The sequence below is a fragment of the Tiliqua scincoides genome, chromosome 5, assembly GCF_035046505.1.
Source record: "Tiliqua scincoides isolate rTilSci1 chromosome 5, rTilSci1.hap2, whole genome shotgun sequence".
Taxonomy (NCBI): domain Eukaryota; kingdom Metazoa; phylum Chordata; class Lepidosauria; order Squamata; family Scincidae; genus Tiliqua; species Tiliqua scincoides.
This window is the reverse complement of record NC_089825.1, coordinates 37,606,661-37,629,507: the sequence shown is the minus strand read 5'-3', so window position 1 is coordinate 37,629,507 and position 22,847 is coordinate 37,606,661. Positions and strand designations below refer to the sequence as shown.

The 22,847-nt window shown below is 41.6% G+C and overlaps 1 protein-coding gene across 2 annotated transcripts in view; it reads right to left on the bottom strand.

Moving 5' to 3' along the window:
* Positions 1-37: 37 nt before the first annotated feature.
* SNX10 (sorting nexin 10) overlaps positions 38-22,847 on the bottom strand; it is a 41,434-nt gene continuing 18,624 nt past the window's right edge. For both annotated transcript variants that reach the window (XM_066628264.1, XM_066628265.1), the window contains exons 3-7: positions 21,198-21,284; positions 17,552-17,652; positions 15,363-15,461; positions 2,290-2,505; positions 38-1,858 (exon numbers count right to left, since the gene is read on the bottom strand). In XM_066628264.1, coding sequence (XP_066484361.1) covers positions 1,777-1,858; positions 2,290-2,505; positions 15,363-15,461; positions 17,552-17,652; positions 21,198-21,284 — 585 coding nt within the window. In that variant the 3' untranslated portion in view covers positions 38-1,776. The remainder of the gene's footprint in view (positions 1,859-2,289; positions 2,506-15,362; positions 15,462-17,551; positions 17,653-21,197; positions 21,285-22,847) is intronic.

Here is a 22,847-nt window from a genome sequence, read left to right as displayed (position 1 = left end):
GCAATTAAAGAACAGAATAATAAATTAGGTACAGAAAGTTTTATTCTGAAATGTGACAAAATACAAACACATTTGAAACACATTTGAAACAATATTAAATAGTGCAACGTAGAATAATTCAGCAGGTAGTTCACTAATATTCAGTATCCAAAACACAAAGTGTAAAAGGCAACTGTTCAGACAGAACATAAGCAAAATAATACAGTGTAACAATATGAAAACGTAATTTGTGCAAATGGTGATTACGGTTAACAGTATAACCACAAACCATCCAAGAATTCATTACTGAATTTGACAGCTTTAAGGTAAGCCTTCCCTCTGAAAAAGTTTGCCCCAAGTCTCACATTTGCTGTACAGCATGGTCTTTAGGCTGAAATAACAACATCATTTATAACCCAGACATCAGATCAGTAGCATTGCACTGATCAGTAGGGCTGCAGCAGAGGACAACGTGGAGATCACACAGTTGCTTCAAATCAACAATGAGTACAGATAGGTAATTTTAAGACAAACAATATCTTACTCAAATTAGTTTTATCTATTGCTTTTTTTAGGTGGTCTCCCGACTGGATATCTTTTGTTCTCATTAGGATAACAACTGCAGCCATTTTGCGTGAAGCTTTAATTACGTTTTCTATCAGTAGCCTAAACGTATCTTGCCGCTAGCTCTCCTTCAGCTATGGGAACTAGGTATTACTGTGCAGTGCAATCAAAATGTCAGCTGTAAGACGCATTTTGATGTTTTATCTTGTGCAAGTGCTGACATCATCAGCCGCAAAATCAGTAACTCAGATAGTTACCTGTCCTCCCCAACTCAGCCCTTAAAATGCCTCTGTTTCATTTGAATGGAACTTATTTCCAAGGAAATGCATTTTTGGACCCAGTTTCAGAAGAGTCAGAATAGGACTCTCAAGGTATATACACATGAAATTGACAGAGTTAACCAAAACATACATCTGCAAATACACATTAAACACTCATCTGCAGATTATTTCTGATGGCTGGGCTAAAATGGTTTCTTCCTTATTTCCAATTGCTACCTTTCTGTAAAAACCTACATTTTAAAATCAGTTTTAAAAATACAATTACAAAACATTGTCCTAATGAAAAGCCAGGTCATGAGACATTTTTGCTTATGCAGAAGAACAAGACATACCATAGCCTATGGTCATAGTTCAACCTTGAGTTAGGCTTCATCCTGCTTAATTTAAGGGACTTTAGGTATATCTCACTTGAAAGTGGACTGTAACCTGTAATAGTAGTTCTAGCACTGTAGCCAAGATTTCCTTTTTGAGTGGAAAGTAAAAATTTCATTATGTCTATTAAAAGATAAGTCATTTGGTCACTCATTTTTCTGAATTGGTTGTTGCTCCAGAACTGTTTGGTTTCCATAATACATTTGAATTCTGTAGCCAGCACCATCCCAGAAAGATAGCTGTATTGCCAGTTAAAATATCAGGTTTAAAAAAAATGCATTTTGTGGATTTCCACAAGTGTGTGTGTGTATAAATAAAAGTACCCAGTTACAGATGGAATTTTTCCTCTTTACAGTGAGCTCCACAGAATCTTGTCAAGAATTTTCATTTAGTTAGGTGTCTTGCAAACCATATTTGTTTTACTCAGTAAGGGCTATCAGTAAAATGAATTATAAACTGTTTTGAAAATGAAGAAAAGATGTGTCTTGGCAACTGGGCAGATGGTACGTAACGTGTAATTTCCAACCATGATAGAAGCTATCTTGTGTCATTTCAGTGGTGGCAGGACACAAATTATATTTCAGGGTTCCTCGGAAACTGTGCTTCCTTTACATCCATGTGAAATGCTATCATCACTGCTGTGTCCAAGCCCCAAGGATGAACTGCAGAGAAGGGGGGGGGGGAGAGAGAGAGAGAAAGAGAGGAAATTGGTTTTCACAACACACTCAAAGCCTGAGTAACAGAGGAGAACTTTAATTATCCCCAGTCACAAAAGAGAGACAGGAAATTTGGACTTTTAATTAGCCATTTGGAGTGCAGTTGGATATTTTTTTAGCGAGATAATTTAAACGCGAATAATTCAAGTCTGACTAAATGAAATTCACATAATCAGAATGCAGATAATTGAATTTCTACTGCATTCATTAATTCAGTGTGGAGGTGTATGTGAAGACCGCTATGATGAGCTGTCACAGCTCAATAAAATCTCAGTCAATTAATTTTTTCATTATCTTAAGATTGCATCAACAACAACAAAAAAGTGAAGTGTGTTTATTATCATGTGTGCCTGTTTAGCAGAATGTAAGGAAGTAACCTTTCAGAATCTGAATCCACATAATTTTCCTCTTTTTTCCTCTCTTCATGTTCTACAGGAAACCGTCGCTTCAAACTGGCAAATTCATGGATGGCATCAGCAACAGAATATTTAGTTTGTCCGGATACACACGCCTCAATGTCTTCTGGACTCAACTGGGTTTGTACGAAGAGATGAAGTCTACTGTCTGACAGCAGTAGTGGATTCTGGAGGATGCTTTACAATAACAAAAAATTAGAAATTTTAATTGCCTTCTAAGACCAATTTTCTCAATATTGTTTTGCTTTTAGATTTTTTAAATGTATACCCAATGCAGTTTTGAATGCAGTAAAAATACTAACATGATTGGGCATGTGTTATGGTTATTAAATTATTTGGAATTTTAGGTGAGTAAAAACATGAAGCTAATAGTTAAGAACATCTGTTATAAGAATAATTCCAAGGGCACTTTTTTCTCCCATTTAACCATCTGTTACTACCATGTGGATCAATTACTTTTTTTTGACTGGGGTGAAGGAGGGGGGAGAGAAAGAACATACTATTATAAAAACTGATTCACAATAAATAACCTTGTAATAACTTTTTAAAAATGTATACATCAAAGTTAAAGGCAGTGTAGAGTTTGCAGGATAAATTCAAACACCAGTGTAAATCCAAAGTTATTTGAGTGAATGAAAATATATGTCTTTTTTTACACACCTGTATAAAAATGCATGTCATGTACAATTATTATGTACCTTATCTTTACATGGGTTTGGAAAACAATTTTCAAAAGCAAATAGAGGGAAATTGGGTTTCCCCAAATCACTTGGGTTTCGGTGATTCTTTCCCCAACAAGAATTTTTTTAAGTGCTGTATCAAACTTCAAAATACAAACATTCAGTTCGCATAACGATTTTCATGCCACTATGTAGTTAGCATAAATTATATTCAAGGATTACAAAATGTTCTTCTGAAGCCTTAAAAATGCAGATCTGTCCTGTTTGCACAAAGCCATTCATTCTGTTGTCACACAATCTGCTAGTCCAATATAATTTTCTCGAACCACAATCCATTAGAAACATTTATGCAGGTATATTGCCCCACAGAGTCCAGCAACTGCTGAATAGAGCCCTAAAAAACAGTACTTCACATATATTAAAAACTAAAATAGCTGAGTTTCACCACTCTTTGTTAAATTCATACTCATTTTCTTGAGTTAATAGTATTCCTTTAATCACATGTTTTAAATCTAACAGGACTTCAGTAAACAACTTCAGGACTGTCATTTATTTTTGGCAAGGAGTTATTTACAATTTCCTACAAGACATATTATTAATGTGGCAAGAACAACTAAAGTGTCGCCCCATAAGAGGGATAATATAAAAATAGGATTATATTCTAAGAAAGTTAGTCATGACTAAGGTTCATTGAAAGGAATGGGACTTCGTTAGTCATGACTAACCTGTTTACATTGATTTCAGCGGTGCTTAGTCAGAATTCATTTTCTTAAGATTCAAACCCACTCTCTGGCTCTCAGAATAACTACATTTGGACTAAACCTATTAAAAATAGACAACATTATTAAAAACTCTGTTAGGGTCCAATATTTGCTATAGTATAATCTGATATGGTATAAGTCTGCCTGGTAAATAAGTAGATTCAACACTGGAAAGACATCATACAATATTTGTAGTGTGGAATCTTGTGTGCTTTATGTGATCCAAACAAAAATGTCAAATCTCTGCATGCAGAGTAACTTAGGAGGGTTAAGAATACTTGCATATAGTATATGTATCTTGTTCCTGACAGGTAGACAATGGAAAAGAAAATTCAAGGTCCGTGAGACAGGAACTGGGTGAAGCTCTAAGCTCAGCCATCTAAAAGCCCTGTTAGTTCTGTTTAGCCTACCACATGTCTGCATATTTCCAAGCTATTGTTACAACCAAGGGGGCTAGAAACTTATTTTTTTCTTTTAAAATTAAAAAATGCAATGCTAAAATGTCTAATTCTGGGCCATATTAGGTTATCAAGGAGAATTTAAAAATGTATGCAAATCCACATAAGGTGAACCTCAAAACATTATCCAACTGCATGCCCCAAATTGCCCCCCAACAGGGAGGAGAACCTTCCCCACCACACCATAACATTCACAGAGCACACCTTAGTTTTACCCTCCCTTTAATGTGTACCCTTTTACGCACCGCAAAACAAATAACATCACCACCAAAGCCCTTTTATTATTTCTAATTTCCTACAGAATATAAATCACTTTTTTTTAACCACCAACACACCTAAAACCATGGAAATTAAACACTGCAAAAGGGTCAAATGTTTGCACTTACTATTCTGTACACACTTTCTGGGAGTAAGCACCTTGGAACATATTAGAACTTACTTCCACATGAAGACGCATAGGATTGTGCTGCATCTCACATATCAAAATCAGCAGGACTTTGACTAGATTCTGAAACCTACTCAGTCTCGACAAGAGCAATAGCTCCCATGGCCTCAGTTGGAAAAGCCATAGTAAAAGAGCTGATGTGTTGTAAAGTGGTTAGAATGTTGAATCAGGAAGACCTGAGTTCAAACTTTTACACACCCATGAAGCTTACTAGAAGTCTTTGGGTCCCTCACTGTCTTCTGGCTAACCTACCTCACAGAGTTGTTATGAAGAGGAGGAGATGGGGGAACCATGTGGAACTCAAGGGTGGTGAGTACATGGAGAAAACAATTCACACCGATACTTGGTACAAAGGAAATCCCAGATAACAAATAAGATCAATGGTATAGCAAAAAAGGATTCTACAGAAAAATGCTAAACATACCCACCCCTTTTTTCCTAAAGTATAAATACATTTCACCAACATTTACCTTCTAAATTTTTTTTTGAGATCTCATTAAGACCACTTGAAATGTTGATAGAACTGACATCTATATGTTTAATTCAGAGTCTAAAGAGAAGTCTGACTACAGAAACCGGCGTGCATACAACTCAGTTCTCACTAGATAGAAATTTTTTTTAAGTACGTTTGCCCTTCAGTAGTTAGATTTTGCCACACAACTAAAAGCTAAGTAACTGTTCATGAGATTATACTACAGTTGCTGCTTTTTTGCTGTTTGAAATGTATTTTATTTTCTTTATAAAATAATGGGTAATCTTTACAATTGATTTTTGATGGTTTGAGGCATTGCGCCACAAAAGTAATGAGCACTAATGTCAATGATATTGGACAGAAATTCATTTTAGCTTTATTTCATGTCCAGTGCAATTTTGCTAAGCCTTGAATGGCTGCAGCACTGTTATTAACTCACTGGTAAACCTAACACATGGGAACAGCAAACAAAAGTGATAAGCCTACAGGTTGATCAGTACCTCAAGGCTACTGTCCTTTCTACCCGCCCCCTTTCCCACCCCCTGCAGCTATAATTCAATTTCCAATTTTATTTTACATTGGACTCATTATTTTGCACTTATTCTCTTTTCTGCTTAATAGTGCCATCTGGAGGTTAGAAAAGAAATAACAAATCAGACAGATGCTCCTCATTAAAAAAAAAAAGACAATGTAACCTAGGAATGTAAACATGTCAGACTTGAGCCAACCTGTGAACTGAAACATATATACGTCAAGCCTTCTTATCCGTGGATTATTTTCTGGCTCAATGCCGGTCCCTTGACCAGAGCTGAGCCAGACATGTCCCATCCTGGCCTGGGGAGGTTGCCCCTCAGAACACCCTCTGGTCTGCTCTGGTTGCATTCAGAGGCCTTACATGCCAAGACCCATGAATTGATTATCTGTGGATTTTGGCATCAACAGGGCATTCCCCCCCCCCCATTGCCAAGACACAACTGTGCTCTTCGCTCACATGAGCCTTGAAAGCATCTTTTCCTGTCCTTTCATTATGAAAATAAAATCTGTTAACTTCTGCCATTTGTACCATCAGATTCTAACTGGCAACTGAGGGGAGGGGATAAGATGCATGTGCAGCGGGCATGTGAGTGTCCCATACCAAATAGGACCAATTTGGACTTTTAACAGTATTATCTGAACTGGTCTGTGAATACAGACACAGAAAAGAACTTACCCTGCATCTCACATGTGAGGAGAACATAGATTTTGAGTCCACTTGTCAAAAGATTTTTATCAGGTGGTAGTGAGCCACTAGAGGGGATTTTACAGTCCCGCTCCAGTCTGCAAAGGCTTCTTATGGCTCTCAAAGCAGAATCTGCAGCCAGCCCTATGCAATGGGACCCACTGACTCAACTGAGCATAGTCATACCTACTTCTGCATAAGATCAAGCTGTAAAGGTTTAAACTTCTAATTGCATCTGCATGCCTCTTCTTTACACAGCTCAGTGACCATATAAGGGTGCTCCCATACTTGCAGAAACACAGAAGGGAAAGGTCCTGTTTCTTCTGCCACAACAGCACTGTCTGGAAAAGCCAGAGTCTTTCAGCATCTGGGATTAGAAAACTTCTAATTCTAACTCTGATCTCACCAGCCAAGTCCACTGTGGGAGAGAAAGCATTATGCTCAGGGCTGTTCCAGGCAGCCTACCTTTGGGACACAAGGAGGTGGTTAGAGAGACTAGAACACTAGCTTTGCTTCACTATACCTCTGAACCAAAAGCAGAATTATAGGGTGTCACAGCTGCTGTCACTACTAAGAAGTAGGCGAGACAAGGGGGAAAAAATCAGACCAAATTTTGCCTCACTGCCCTGAAGCTACAGAGGCTGTTAATAAGCCGCAAGCATGTAAAATGATCAGTGTTGGTACCAGGTTGCTGGGGCCCCTAGGAAATGCCCTGCACCAGGGTCAGCTATAGTGCCTCCCCGCCTGCCCCGTGATGGCACATTGGGCAGTATCATTGGAACAGAGGGTTCAGGAGTTGACCTGGCCAGGTGGACCCTCCAATGTGTATTGGCCCTCAACCAGTGTCAGATCTGGCTGACCACTTGAAAATAGTCTACCTGAACCATCTATGCCTGAAAAGCAAATCTCAAAAGCGCCTGCAGTGTCAGCTATCAACGAACACTCCAGTCTCACAGTTTACTCTCAGTTGTTCGGGCAGTATTTTTTTCCTCCCAAGTCAGTCTGCAGTGGCATGGGCTTAATAAATAAATATGGAGGGAGTGGTGCAAGGAAATTTCTATTTCTCCTAGCCACTTCTGAAGTTGGGAAAAAGTGCAACCTTTCCCACCAGTTGCTACCATCGCACAGGGATTTAGAAATTAAGACAGAAGAAAATTTGTCCCATACACAACACTGGAAAACCCCTCTTAAACAGGGCACTTTCAGATAAAACACATTTAAGATTAGAGCCAAAAACACAAGAGATCTGAAAAGCAGAGAGAAGGGGAAAACCAAGGGACAAAAGTAAACAGAGTGTGTGAAAAGAGTACCTCCTACAAAGAACAACATAATAGTTAAAAGGCATTAAAAGTAAGTGATCCACGGTAAGCAACTTTTAAGCACTGCACTCTAATTTGTAAATTAAAATCTAATCCTCAAGAGGTTGATTTATGCTGGTACTCAAAATGTCCAACAAGCAGTTTCCGTTACTAAAGATAATAATCTACTCAAGTATTTGCAGTGCATTTCTTTCTAAAAAGGGAAAGAATGTTTGTGTGTGTGTACACTTGAGCTAGCCTCATTGCTATACTCTCCAGTATACAGTAGAAGCCTGGCCCAGCAGTGAGGCCAGCCTGCACATGCTCAGAGGTACCTTATTCATATTTCTGTGGACCAAGAGCCCTGGGCACGTGAAATCTGGAGCTCTTGCATATAGACTAGGGAGTGTAGGTCAGTGATGAAGCGCTTGTTTTGCATGCAGTCTATTCCAGGTTCAATTCCTGAAATCTCCAGGAAGGGCTGGGATAGGACACTGATGGAAACCCTGGAGAACTGCTTCCAGTCAGCAAAGATGATACTGAGCTAGATGGAGGAACGGTCTAACTCAGAACAGCAGCTTCATTCATTCTATGTAAGATTCTTTTCAAGATCCTACTGGAATGCCAGTTCATACAAGCATGTTTTAATTGACCACAATAACAATGTGTTCATATGACAGTCTCCCCAATGGCTACTTCTGAACCATTTAGAGAGGCTCTGGATGTGAGATTCAGAGTGTGTTTCTCCTATCCAGACTAGAGCAAGTATTTTTTGATAAAGACAAAACACGTGGTTTGTCTTGTTTGGACAGAGGCCAAAATCTGGTTCTTTTCAACATGATTCTATTAGGTATATTACACACAGATCTGTCAGAGGGGAACATATGGCCTAGCTGCGCAACTTAATCCTAACTAAAGATTTCCTGTATCTTCTGTAACCCAATACAGTGACAGATCCATGCTTGCCTGTGTGCAGAAGGTTAACACTTTGATTTTGTTTTCAACAAATTTACTCAGTACATTTACATCATATCATGACAGCAAAAAGGGGGGAGGAGAATAAAACTGTCAGAAATAAGCAAACACAGCCTGTGTTCTGGTGCCCTCTATCGAATGGACACGTATTCACTCTTCAACAGGAATTCTTAGGAAATGCAGGCTACAGTCCATTTCCTCCTTTTGACACACATGCTCAAAAATTAAAGACTAAATTCTGTTTCCTCATCATAGGGAATGCAGCCAAAAGTGTAAAATGTAGCCAAAACTAAGATAGAATAAATGGAAGGAAGACTTTCACAGTTGTTAAGAATGTAAGAAATCAAAGTTTATTTAGAACAGAATTTGTGTCATATGATTTTTTTTTTAAAAGCCTCTCTCTCATGCCCAGAACGGCACATGAGCCTGCTGCTTGCAAAAAAATACCAGTAACAATTTGCTAGAAATTGCCACGAGGGTATGAAGTTATGGTGGAGGCAAGAAGGCTCATTCCTTTCTCCCCTCCCTCTTCCCCTGTGATTAATTCAGGGACAGCGAGTTAACTACATATTTTCTGTTGCAGCCCTCAGATTTTCCTTCCCATCCCCAGGGCATAAGAAGAAAACCCTTCAGGGCAGGGTTAGATTCTGGGAAGGATCTAACCCTGTTAAGTTACCAATGCCGGAACATTTTGTGAGGCCTGGAGTTCATAATAATCAACATTCAACAGACAGTCCAACCCAGTGCAAACCCCAACCCCTGCTCACAGAGACACATGGCCTGGGCATGTCACCTTAGGCAATGGTTGGGTGGAGGGCACCAGGCAGCACTGTCTACAACTGCGTTTGCCTGCTCCGCTGCCACCACTGTTCTTGCTCTTTCTTCCCTGCTGACTGGTTTTTTAAAGGAAAAGGGAAATGAAGCAGAAGTGGACGAGAGGAAAATGATGGGTTAATCAGTGGTTCCCAAACTGTGAGATACAGGAGGCTGGACTAGATGGGCCTATGGCCAGATCCAGTGGGGCTGTTCTTATGTGAGGCACGGATCCAAAAGGAGCCTCAGGGTACTCACAAGGGCATCACAGGATGTTCCTGGCATCCTCTTCCAGGAAGCTGCCATCTTAAATGGTGCAAAATCTCATGCTATTCTCACTAGATCTCACACTATTCTCGTGAGACCTTGTGAGAACAGCACCAAGATCCTGTGCAATCCAATCTTCTGCCCAGGAAGAAGGCACCATGGAAGAAGGGAGCCATGACGCTAGTAAGTCATGGGAACTGCTGCGTTAAGCCATCTTCCAGGAGACGATGTAGGCCATCCGCTACACTATTGCCCTTTTCAGCTCAAGAATAGTAGGCATGCAATAGGAGCAGACGCTGCCAACAAAAACTGTACATTAGTCATGGGAAAAGTTTCTGTAACTGCATCTGGCAGCACTAGGTGCTGCGGTAGGCAGTCTAGCAAGGCGTCTCCCACTCCTTCATTCAAATGGAAAAGGGGAAGGAGGAAAGGCGGCACAACAAGGAGGAAGCAAAGCTAATGTTGCTTTCTTATGGCTCCTTAGAATCCTGGAAACCAGAAGAAGCAGACAACAAAATCTTCTGGCAGCAAGTAAACTATGGCTACAAACAAAGCCTAGATGTTAATATGGTGCTCTGTTGACTCTGCAGAGACACACAAAGACTGTGGTTAAAAATGATTAAATGCAAACATCTACTCCTCTTGCCCCTAATTCACTTTAATAAAGCAAGCAAGACTTTAGTCGCAAGATTCAATTCAAGCCAAGTAAAGTTCAAAGGGAATCATTTTAGTTTGTCCAGTGTTCTGGGAATGTTCCGTTCCTGGGATGCTGAGCATAACCAGTTAAGGTTTCACCACAGAAGAAAATTACAGATCTTGGAAGGTGTTTAGCTTCTTGGGCCAAAAGCCAAACAAAGAACGCACCTCACCTGTGAGAATGTTTACTATTTGCTGATTTGGGGAGTGTATGGAGGCAGGATTTTCAGGATCCCTTTTTTGGGGACCCCTTGCAAACCCTTGGAAACACAGAGGGCTGCTATTGAATTTGGCCTGGATACAAATCTTGCAAAAGCACAGCTTATATGAACCTGCCCACAAAGAGGTTGCAATTATGGTGCTAATGTGTATCACAGAAGTGGCACTCCCGGCCATTTATTTACAATATTTTTACCCCGCCTTTCTCCCCAAAGGGATCCAAAGGCGCTATGCGTTATCCTAAGATATGGGTGCCAGCGAACGTGACACAAGTCACACAGCTAATGTGACACAAGTCATAATTTAGATGCATGCCCATTATAGGCACCTAAGAAGCTGCCTTATCACGTGTCAAGACTTATCGGTCCATTTAGCTCCGTATTGCTCAGACTCAAGCCTAGACAGCTGCTGCCAGTTATTCTCAGTCCTACCTGGAGATAACAGCGATTGAACCTGGGACTTTCTGCATGCAAAGCAGGAATTCTACCGATGAGCTACAATCTCCAGTGGGGAAAATACACCTTGGTACAGTTGTTTCACAGACTCATATTTGACTGACCAGGTCCTCACATGGTATATTTGTCTGGGTGCTGAGTGTGTGTGTGGGGAGGTTTTACCTTGCTTCTACTCCGTTCCCTTGGGGTGTCTCATATTCCTTGATTTGGGAGGGGTCTGAATCATCCTGATCCACAAGGTACCTTCACTCCTTAGGAGCTCTCTACTAGCCTGTCCTTCCTCTTTCCACAAAAGCACATTACTGACTGGTCTCTGATACCTCCTCACTCCATTTACCCACCCAGCTGTCTCCTGGTTGCTCTGGTGATGATAATAATAATAATAATAATAATAATAACAACAGGTATTTATATACCGCCTTTCTTGGTCTTTATTCAAGACTTTATTCAAGGTGGTTTACATAGGCAGGCTTCATTAAATCCCTATTAAATAGGGATTTTTACAATTTCAAAGAAGGTTCTTTCTTTCAAGAACGACTACATTCAAGGTGTTTCATTCCGATCTGGCTTGACATCCTGGCCTCCCACGCTCAGAGCAGATGGAATTGCTCAGCTTCAGCTTGTCAGCTGCTCCAAGGTCACACGGTGCCGGTGGCCTCGAACTGGCGACCTTGTGGATGTTATCTTCAGGCAGACGGAGGCTCTACCCTCTAGACCAGATCTCCTGCCCAGACCTCCTCCTCCTTTCCCTGGTGATCAGGGAAAGACAGGATCAGGAAACCTTGGTCCTCACAAGGAAGACAAGATTACACACCGATTCCTGCCATGTCATCCACAGCATCCCTTCAGCCACCTGGACTGTGGTCCCAGCATCAATGTTGCCTGCCCCCAGAGGGAAGGTGCATCAAGTCAGGCCAGTGGAGTGCCACCAAACTGTCTGTTTGTAGCTGCCCCTTTGTTTCTCTATTCTTATTTTTAATGGAATTTTTATTTAAAAAATTATTCTTGTGCTTTTGCTTTTATGATTAATTCTATTGAGAATACAAGCTGTCCTGAATGCTGTGTTTTTGAATTTGGAAATGCAGGGTTTACATTAAAAATGTGTGCGTGTGTGGCATTGTATATAAAAATAATAAATAACTGTTATCACTACTACCATCATGGATGCTGTCACTCTACAGCTCCTTGTTAAGTTTGCCTCTTATTCCCTGCTTGCATCCCTTTTCCCAGACAGCTTCCTTTCACTGAAATGCCATCCCACCTCCAATCTCATCCTCTGATTTGACAGTCACGTCTCCATAAAGCACATCTGTTCACCTCTGCTTATGACCTTCTTCCACTCTCTCCCCCAAATATGACTTGTCTTCTTAGACTGTAAGCCTGCAGGCAAGGCCTATGCCACTTTAAAAATTTTATACAAGCCTAAACTTCTAAAGCACTTCAATAAACATTGTAGAGGTCAGGTACTGGCAGCCACTGGGAAAAATTCTTCCCTGGGGGGTACTGCCTGATCTCCCAGCTAAGCACAGAGTCAGAAAGAGGGTTGTGGGTGGGGAAACAGCTTGTGAGCTGAAAGGGAAACTTGGTCCACCACTTGGTCCACCACTTTTTCAGTATGGCACAATCAGCTGCTCTGTAGGGCCACATAATGATTACCAGCAATATGGAGGCTGTGACAGGCATTGTAAAGAGTGCTAATGCATACTCTTTCCTGTAATTTAAGAGCACTTAATTGTAATTTAATGATACCAGCAGCAGCATAGCTAGGCCGGGGGGGGCACTGCCCCCTCCGCAGTGGAGTGGCAGTTTTCTGCCATCTCTGCTGGGGAGGTTGACAGTGCCTACCTGGCACTGCACAGAAAAACCACGAAGTGGTCCCTCCCATCTACCCTGACTCCTGTATGGCTTCAAATGTAGCCAGTTCTGGGGCCAGGACCACAAATGCGTAGGAAAGGGGGTTCTGCGCAGGCGCAGGGGCTGATGTGGGGAGTGTCAGCATGTTACCTGGCCCTGGGCTCCTGCTCCCTCCGCTACACTGCTGGATACCAATGCAGTTTCCAGTTCACTGGCGATCCCCTAGTTAAATTCAGCATTATCACTGAAAATATTTATACGCTGCTTTAAAAAAAAAGTAGTTAATGAAGCAAATTAAATGGAAAGATGGGTCCCTGAACCAAGGGGCTTACTACCAAAAAATGAAACATGGGAGGCACTAGCCAGCTGCCACTAGGAGGGATGCTATGCTTCCATGAATAAGGACAGATGCTTTCTCACTGCCAGGAGAACCACCACTTACTAAAAGGTAACACAGTTAGGGAATATGCTCACAAACCATTTCTTCCTTTTCCAGGCACTTGCACCATGGAAAGGCAAGGAATCATTAATTTTGTGCTGCGTTCAGTAAAACCAAGCACCTCATCAGCAAGGCAACAGAAAGATATGACCTCTCAGACTCATGCATCGACAAGCATGCACAAAAGGGGATTCCCCATATCTTTTCAATTCATCCCAAGGTGGCAGGGAAACTCCCATCTCTCTACGACGATCAGCCTGCTGGCGTTTCTGTGACCATGGGAGGAAAGTGCACGGCTGCATATACACAGTAACAGGAGCTATAAGCTATAAGGAGTGGTTTCCCCAGATGTTATAAATCCTGCTCAAGAATACGAGTCCTCTGTGCTAGTAAACACTGGCAGCTTTAGGCAGTGTGAGTACATCAGTGCCCCCTTCACTGGATCTTTAAGGTAATCTGGTTAAAATGCAGAGAATTATGATGGGATGGGTTAGAAGCTAAAGAGTTGAGGTTTTAAAAATATATATATATGAAAATGAGATTTATTAGAGATGAACTAGCATGGGATTTTGGGACTGCTAGAGTTGTAAAAGAGGGTTAGGCTCCAAGCTTAGTTACGCTCCAAGCGTAACCAAGTGTTCCAGGAGCAATATAGGTGCTATTACATGACTGTAATGAATACAATTACATGCCTGTATCTAAGGTTGCAAGCCTAACCACACTTTCCTGAGAGTAAGCCCCACTGAACAAAATAGGACTTACTTCTGAGTAGACCTCATTAGGATTGTGCCGTAAGTGAACAATACAACATTACAACAATACTGATTTCCTAAGAAGAATGTATTAGGAAACTATAAAACATGAACATGCTTGTTTGGAAAGCTGAATTGTTCTCAAGGATAGACTGATTCTACTGACTAGTGCAATACAGCGGTTAAGAGACTGAGCTGTGAATCAGTATTTCCTCCAATTGCAATTATGCATCTGCCGTGATCTCCCCAGGTGGCGTGAGACAAGCTGTTCCTTTCTAGCCTCAGCTGCAAAATGGGGATAATAAGACTCACTTTACCTTACTAGGTTGTCAGTAAAGACTACATCAAGATACAGTAATGTATTTGAAGCACTTTGCACACATTAGCACTTCCTGAAAGTGCTAATACAAATGATAAGCATGACTGGCCTTGGTTAACATGAGCTGGTAAAAGGATCTACAAAAGAAGCAATAAATGATGTTCGCCAGGGATATTACTGGTTCAACAAAACAAAGGCATCCGTACCCACAGCATGCTCAGCGAGATGAAGATACAGCAACTACAGAGCTTTCCAACATCATCATGAAATCTGATGTATATGCAAGCTTGCTAATAGCAAACACACTGTGTCCTCAAGTATGGACATCTGTGTTACAGACATTTGACTTACAGATAGCTGCTCTGGTACTTTCTTGCAGGTGAAATTCATCAACTGTGGTGCTTTTGGCAGACGCAAAAGTGCTCGGCCAGGCAAGAGCCAGGTGTTTCGATCTATGGATGTTCCAACTTCCAGACAAACCTCTAGAATGTAATTGGTACATATCTTGGGGAATATCTGTACTACCTAGCATTAAAATTTCCTACTACAAAACCCCCATGTTGCCTTAACATTATTCAAACAGAAAGGACAATATAAATCTATTGACTTTTTAAGAGCCTGTTTAGTTTTCACAACAGAGAACAACAAATTAGTTTTACCAAAATATGACGTTTCAATAAAAATAAGTGTGCTACTTAACGCATAGCGTTACAAACCCCAAAGCAAATGCAAGAGTGGAACAAGGGAAAGTGTCCTATGAGAGTGGTGGGAAAACACAACCATGCATAATTGTGGCCACAAGGTGGCTGTCCTGTACAAGAGATGAGGCTTGCTGCAGAGATAGGAAATTAATGACTTCATTAAAACCAACTATCCAAGTTTGCTTGTGTCTTTGAAAAGCAAAGTACTTACTTTTGAAGAAACGCTTGCAAACCTTGCCGACGATGGTCCACATGCTGGGGATTGCTTATGCTAAAAAAGGGAGTTTTGGATGGGAGTTCTGGCAATTGTCTTGGAAAGAGAAAGAAATAGTTGATGTCTCAAATTGAGTTTGTGATTAAAAGTGACCTTTTAAAAAAAAACATAGCATGTTGAACAATGGAACAAAAAGAAGATACTGACATGTACTTGCTATGGTAATTATCTATACATGACTAAACTGAGAGTCATACATAATAGGAAGCTATCCTTTGGCACATCTAGCTCAGTACAAGTGTCCCCCTGCATCCGCAGATCCAGCATCCATAGTTTCAATTATTCATGGTTCAAAAATCCCACCCATCACACAAATGACTTACCTGCCTGTGACTGCTTCCCTTTTCTTCACTCTCCCCCCTCCCCCACCATCCTGCAAGCCTCCTACATTGACCATTGCAATGAGGAGACAAGGATGAGCCAGTGCTTCTGCTCCTACAAGACCAGACCAAGCTGAAAGTTTGCAGTTGACACCAAACTTTTCTGAGTAGCGAACACCAGACGTGATTGTGAGGAGCTCCAGAAGGATCTCTCCAGACTGGCAGAATGGGCAGCAAAATGGCAGATGCGTTTCAATGTAAGTAAGTGTAAAGTCATGCACATTGGGGCAAAAAATCAAAACTTCACATATAGGCTAATGGGTTCTGAGCTGTCTGTGACAGATCAGGAGAGAGATCTTGGGGTGGTGGTGGACAGGTCGATGAAAGTGTCGACCCAATGTGCGGCGCCAGTGAAGAAGGCCAATTCTATGCTTGGGATGATTAGAAAAGGTATTGAGAACAAAACAGCTAATATTATAATGCCGTTGTACAAATTGATGGTAAGGCCACACCTGGAGTATTGTGTCCAGTTCTGGTCGCTGCATCTCAAAAAGGACATAGTGGAAATGGAAAAGGTGCAAAAGAGAGTGACTAAGATGATTACTGGGCTGGGGCACCTTCCTTATGAGGAAAGGCTACAGCGTTTGGGCCTCTTCAGCCTAGAAAAGAGGCACCTCAGGGGGGACATGATTGAGACATACAAAATTATGCATGGGAAAGATAAAGTGGATAGAGAGATGCTCTTTACACTCTCATGTAACACCAGAACCAGGGGACATCCACTAAAATTGAGTGTTGGGAGGGTTAGGTCAGACGAAAGAAAATATTTCTTTACTCAGTATGTGGTCGGTCTGTGGAACTCCTTGCCACAGGATGTGGTGACGGCATCTGGCCTGGATGCCTTTAAAAGGGGATTGGACAAGTTTCTGGAGGAAAAATCCATTACAGGTTACAAGCCATGATGTGTATGTGCAACCTCCTGATTTTAGAAATGGGCTGTGTCAGAATGCCAATGCAAGGGAGGGCACCAGGATGCAGGTCTCTTGTTATCTGGTGTGCTCCCTGGGGCATTTGGTGGGCCGCTGTGTGATACAGGAAGCTGGACTAGATGGGCCTATGGCCTGATCCAGTGGGGCTGTTCTTATGTTCATTCAAGTGTTACCTAGAACTGTCACAGACTAGTAAGGGTTCAGGGTTCAGTTCAGGGTTCAGTAAGGGTTCAGGGTTCAGTTGGTCTCCTCCAGTCTACACCAGCTATTTTGCCAGCGCAGACTGGAGGAGCTTCATGTCAGGCTTTTCAGCTCAGTGCCAGTGCTCCTTGCTCTCCTGGTGCCATTCACATGCTTTAAAGCACATTCACCGCACCCAATCCTGTAGCTCAACACTGGTGCTGGGACAGTATAGGATTGAGCCCTAAATGGCCTCCAGCAAGCCACTCCCTCTCAACCTCAGCTACACTCTGGGGATAACAGCATTTCTCTCCCAGCATTGTTATAAGGACTGCATCAAAATAATTACATGTAAAGTGATTTGTGTATGCAAAAGTCACTACACATATGTGCAGTGTTGTTGGTGATGGAGTAAAGTATACTCCACAAAAGCTTATACTACACTTGTCCATGTTTAAAGGTGCCAAAAGACTTGTTACTTTTCACAGCAACTGATTAACAGGCTGCCTCTTAGAGAGAGCCCTTATTTTACAAAAAAGAAATTTACTGATCCTACTCCTTTGTGAGGTGGCAAAGCAAGGCACATATAACAAGAAATAACTAAATTTCACTTCAGAAACATTTCAAAGCTACTCACATTAGTACGGCATTGCTCTGAAGTCTCTGACGCAGCCATACAAATTCTCGAAAGCGCCTCCGGACACAAGAGGTTTTCCTTGTAAAACACATACTGTTTGTCTGGAAAAGAAACAGGGCACAGTGCTTTATGGATGTCAAGTACTTGAGGATCCAGGATCCAGCTTCATTGTAAGCTGGTAATAGACAGCAGGGCTTGGAAGATCCCTCTTCCAACCACAGACCTGCTCCTGTAAAAGGGGGGGCACACCTTAGTAGTAGCTTCTGATATGGCATGAGGAGCTACAGCCAGAAGAGAAATCAGAGAGGCCACATAGGTGTATAGATGAACCTACATGTGCCCAAAAGGACCATCTGCCCATCCCAAACATTCAAATTCCCCTTAAATTTTTTCTTTGGCACAATTCCTAGTCTCTAAAACTGTAAGTAAGCCAACTATATGTAACTGAAACAACTGTATATTCTTTGCTGTTCACCTCTGCTGCCCTTTTCCTCTCCTCCTTCTGTTGTCTCCCTTGTTCCAGTACCTGCACTGAACCCCCCACAGGGCAGGGATCTGCCTCTCATGTAGTGTGCAAGAAGGGTGATGTGTGTTTTACAACATACAGAATTTTGTTTCCTACACTGCAATTGTCAAGCTCTGTTCAGAAATTAAATTCAGTTCAGGATAAGAACTAAATAAAAAATCTTAAACAGATTTCCCAACAAGAACTTGACAAGATTCTCACTTGGTTTAAATTAGCATCCAAAAAATGTTATAGTTTCTTCCTTGATTTTTAGGTGATACCTTCTAAACAAGATACTGCTGATGTCCTTTATCTTGTTCCATTGAATTCAATACAATTAACATCAGAACAAAGTCTTGCAGGGTGGGAATTTTCTGTCAATAGCAACCTGACTGTTGTTTTTAAGACTGACTGTTACATTGGAAAGGACTATGCCCCAGGTTATCAGTCACATGATTACTTCTCTCAGAGTCTCACTAACTTATCAAACTAAGTCAAGAATTCTTTTTCACAAATCAAGAATTCCTGAACCCAGAGAAGGTAGAGATCTGCTAGATCTGGGTGTCAAACATAAGGTGGGGGGGGGGGGTTTCAGCTGCTGAGTAGTGCTGAGATGTTACTGCTGAAAGGGCAGCCCACATGAAAATTGAGCTCTCCCATATCTTGAAATATGATCAAGATTTGTATATTTTCTCTTTTGTTATTTGCAGCAAATGAGTTTCTAAGTAAGAAAAAAAGTGTTTATTTTTGGTTATGACCTGTTTAATGACATCACTTCTTGCCTAATGACATCACTTCCAGCCCTCAAGCAGGCATCATGAATGCTATGTGGCCCTCAATGAAATGAGTTTCACACCCCTGTGCTAGATGATCTTCCAAACCATGGCTTGGAGGACTGGCAATAAAGCCCAGACTTGTATATTCTCTCCTGTCCTGCATGCTCCAATCCATCTGTCCCTCCATTCTGGTTTGGGCAAACCATACTTTGTAGTGACATCTAAATGGAGCAAACTGGGAAGGGACAGAAGGTAGCCATGAAGCACCAAAAATAAAAGGGGGGAAAGAATGCCTGGAGAACCACCCACAGTTAGAAGAGCAGAAGGATCTCCTCCCTTACAACCTCCTAAGCCCAACCAATTAACAGCCCAATCATATCACCCAACAGCCCACAGCATGCAGCGCATTCTGCATGCTGGGGGGGGGGGAGCCATCTAGCTGCAAATAGGTCTCCTTGCCAGCTACAGAGCTTGCAGATATCTGAGGAGCCATGGGGGTGTTAAGCTGGGGAAAGGTGTATAGGATCTTGGTGTGTGCTGCTGCCGCCACCGCCAAAATCCTACCCTTCCTACCCCTGAACTGCACCCAGCTTGGTTCATTCTCTGCCCCAATCCACCCCCAAACAATCCTTACTGCCACTTTACCTGCTCCAGTGTGGGCTAGGTGAGCTATTGGCATGCACACAGAGTCTCCAGCCATATGTGCAGGCAGCCCTGAGGTGCATGACAGCAGTGCAGCCAGTGCAGTCACAGCAATGCAGCCAGATCAGGACTTACAACAGTGGATCATGAGAACCGCTGCTGTTGGCCGTGGACAGGACTAAAGATCACCTATTATAACTACTCTAGGGTGTAAGCTTTCAGTCAGGGAAGGATTGTATCTCAGTGGTAGATCACATGTTTTGCATGCAGAAGGTTCCAGATTCAATCCCTAGCATCTCTAAATAGGGCAAAGAAAAATTCCTGTCTGAAACTCTGGAGGATCCTTCCAGACAGTGTCAACAATACTGAGTTAGAAGGTCCAAAGGTCCAAAACTATATTGTGCAGCTTTCTATGCTGATCAGTTTAAAGCATAGGGCTCTTTCTGTGTTAAGGCTGATCCACACATGAACGTACCTTACAGATCAGTTCATACACTGTCTGTGTCCATGTGAAATGACCTCCGCAGTGAACACGTGTGGGACTGCGTGGAAGCACAGATGTACCAAATTAGTGCTTCCCCTAGTGACTGCACATGGCTGCTGCAATGCAACAGCTTGAAAAAGGTTTGGCTTAAGTTCACAAAGTGAAGAGGGGTTCATAAAGATACAATGGTGGAGTAAACCAACTTAGCTGACTCAACCTTGACAATGCATGTACCTGGAGCTTCTTTAAAAGGTATTTAATGTTCTTCTGAACTCCACATGTACAGAGGAGCGGAAGCAGCACACATTCATACCAGGGATGGAAATAAGTATCCTATCAATACTGTACAGTCTTCATAGCAGCAAGAAAGCAAATATAAAGTCTCCTGATTTTCCTCAAGTCTTTACGGTTTTGCATTTAACAGCTTCAGCATGTATGCTTAGAATGCTCAAACAGCATTAAGACCTCAAACCCCAATCTGCAACACAGAGACTGACTTTCAAGTGCTCAGCAGGTGAAGGGGTGCATGTGGGAGCAGTCATGATTCTACTTCTTTTCCCATCTTGTGGCCGTCAGTCAATCAGTGTATCCTACTATTACACTGCTCCATCCCTTCCTTCCTTCCTTATTTCCTTCCAGAGAACTAGAATCAGAACAGGAGAAGAGAGTGGCATGACAATCGCATGTGCTCAATTTTGAAAGGCAGAGGAAGAGAAAGCAAGGCAGAGCAGAGATAGCGAAGATGGATAGGAGGAAGACTGAGAAGGTGCACTGGACATTAGGAGGACTCAGCAGAAGTAACCCCTCCAAAGCTTACATTTCCAACAGGATTTAAGACATAGGATTCCTAGTCCTGGTTTCAGTTCAAACCATGCAAGACTGAGCCTCAAGACAAAATGGTGGCAATAGCATTGCTACAACCCACATGTGGTGGAGTTGCAACCACTCCTTGGGGTCCTGATTCACCTGTTGGACCCCTACTTTAAACTAACAGTAACAGAAAAACATACATAAAAATATATGTTCATCATTATCAGAAAACCAAAATGAAGAGTTCTGCCAGTGGGCAACTGCTTGGAGCTCATGTAAGGACCTGTACATTTCTGCAACATCTGCCTGCCTAACTCTCTGAAAAAATGCCAACCTCCCAGGCAGGCTGTAAGGCTCTTATTTAGAAAGCAACCAGAGCCTTGAACAGAAATGCTAAAAAATCATTTTCACTTTAGCTTTTATACATACGTGAATGAAGATCTCATAGTCTATATACGAATGCCAAGAGTCTTCTTTTTGTATCCTGGGGTCTCGAACCAAGACTGTTACAAATTCCTGTAAGCGCATAATAATGCAATTAATATAGAAATAACGATTCTCCTGGAAAAGACAGCCTTTAATTAGCTTTCCTCTTCTTGGACTACTCCTGTCAATGGTGAAAATCAAACTGGTATTGTGATTCAAACTGCACTCTTATTACAAAGAAAACAAAAGCCATGACTCAGCCTGAATATAGCACATGTCTGGGAAACTCCTTGTCAACCAGCCAAAGGGGAACTTCAAAATTAGATAATACTGTACATTCTCAGCCAGCAAATACATATTTTTAAATGCAAGCTTTAGTAATTTTCAGTTAACCTCCTATGTTAAGACATTTAAGCAACAGTGAGTACTTTCCCCAAACAGTGGCTGGCCAAGTAACTTCAGAATGAACCTCACAGGAACAAAGTATCTTGCAGGTGGTGCAAACTAGCCATTTTATCTAGCACCCAAGAAATGCTCAAATGCATTTGTTTCTGTGTACAAGATGTGAATCCTTTTGACGAGGCTTCTAGGGGCAGTTTCATACCTGATCCCGGGGTTACACGTGATAAAGTGCAGGAGAAAGCTTCTCCAGCCTGTATGCATAACTTTCAACACGAGCCAGTGTCTCTCACCCTGACAGTGGACAAATCTCATGAATGGAGCTGTTGCAAAGACCCTGCTAAGTGGGTAACAAGGTAGCTGTAAAGTGGCAGTTCTCTTATATTCAACAGGGGGAGTGCAAATGTCATTCACTCCAGCATTGCATCTTTTCCAGGGGTTGTCTGCTAATGCCTCCTATCTTTTTTTTTTAAAAACTGGGAACCTCTGTAGTACAGGAAATCCATTTTTAGCTTGCTATGCAAGTTCCCTTGTGAAATTTTTGGTTTAAAAGTGGTACTGAAAATAAAATAAGAGGTATTACCATGTGCTGTCCAGAGATTACTCAAGCCCAAGGCTCACGCCTGTGTCTCACTGATGCCTGGCAGACTCCACAGGATTGTCTTTTAAAGTGGAACAGTTTAATTAGCTTAATTAACTAAAGTGGAACTACATCCGATAAGATTGCCATAGTTCACTATTATCTTATCCACAAACAAGCTAGCAGTGGATCCAGAAGCACACCCAAGCTAACATAACATAATTATGACCTCACAATAAATCAAATGATAGTATGTCCAAAATTGAGATATTAATTTGAAGTAGAGAAGCGAAGAGGGAGTTCATCTTCCACACCAAATACTGTTAAATCTTTCCAGAATTAAATATCATCGTCCTTCAATCAATGTCAAGATAAAATTTATGGCCTACTCTCTTTTGCAAAGGCATCCACCTGGAATTTCTCCACCAATTAGAGGATAATTAATAAGATAAGAATTGTATACATCCATTTTGTTACAATATTTCTTCCAAACTTTTTTTAACTGGGCATTTCCTACAAAACTTACTAATCCACACCCGAAAATGAAGGATCAATTATAGGTGACAAAGGTGAGCATTCAGGGATCCCTGCACACAGTCATGTGCACGCACATGACCGACAGCTGCACACAGGGCTATGAATCTGGGAGAATAATCTGACATTAAAAGAGGATG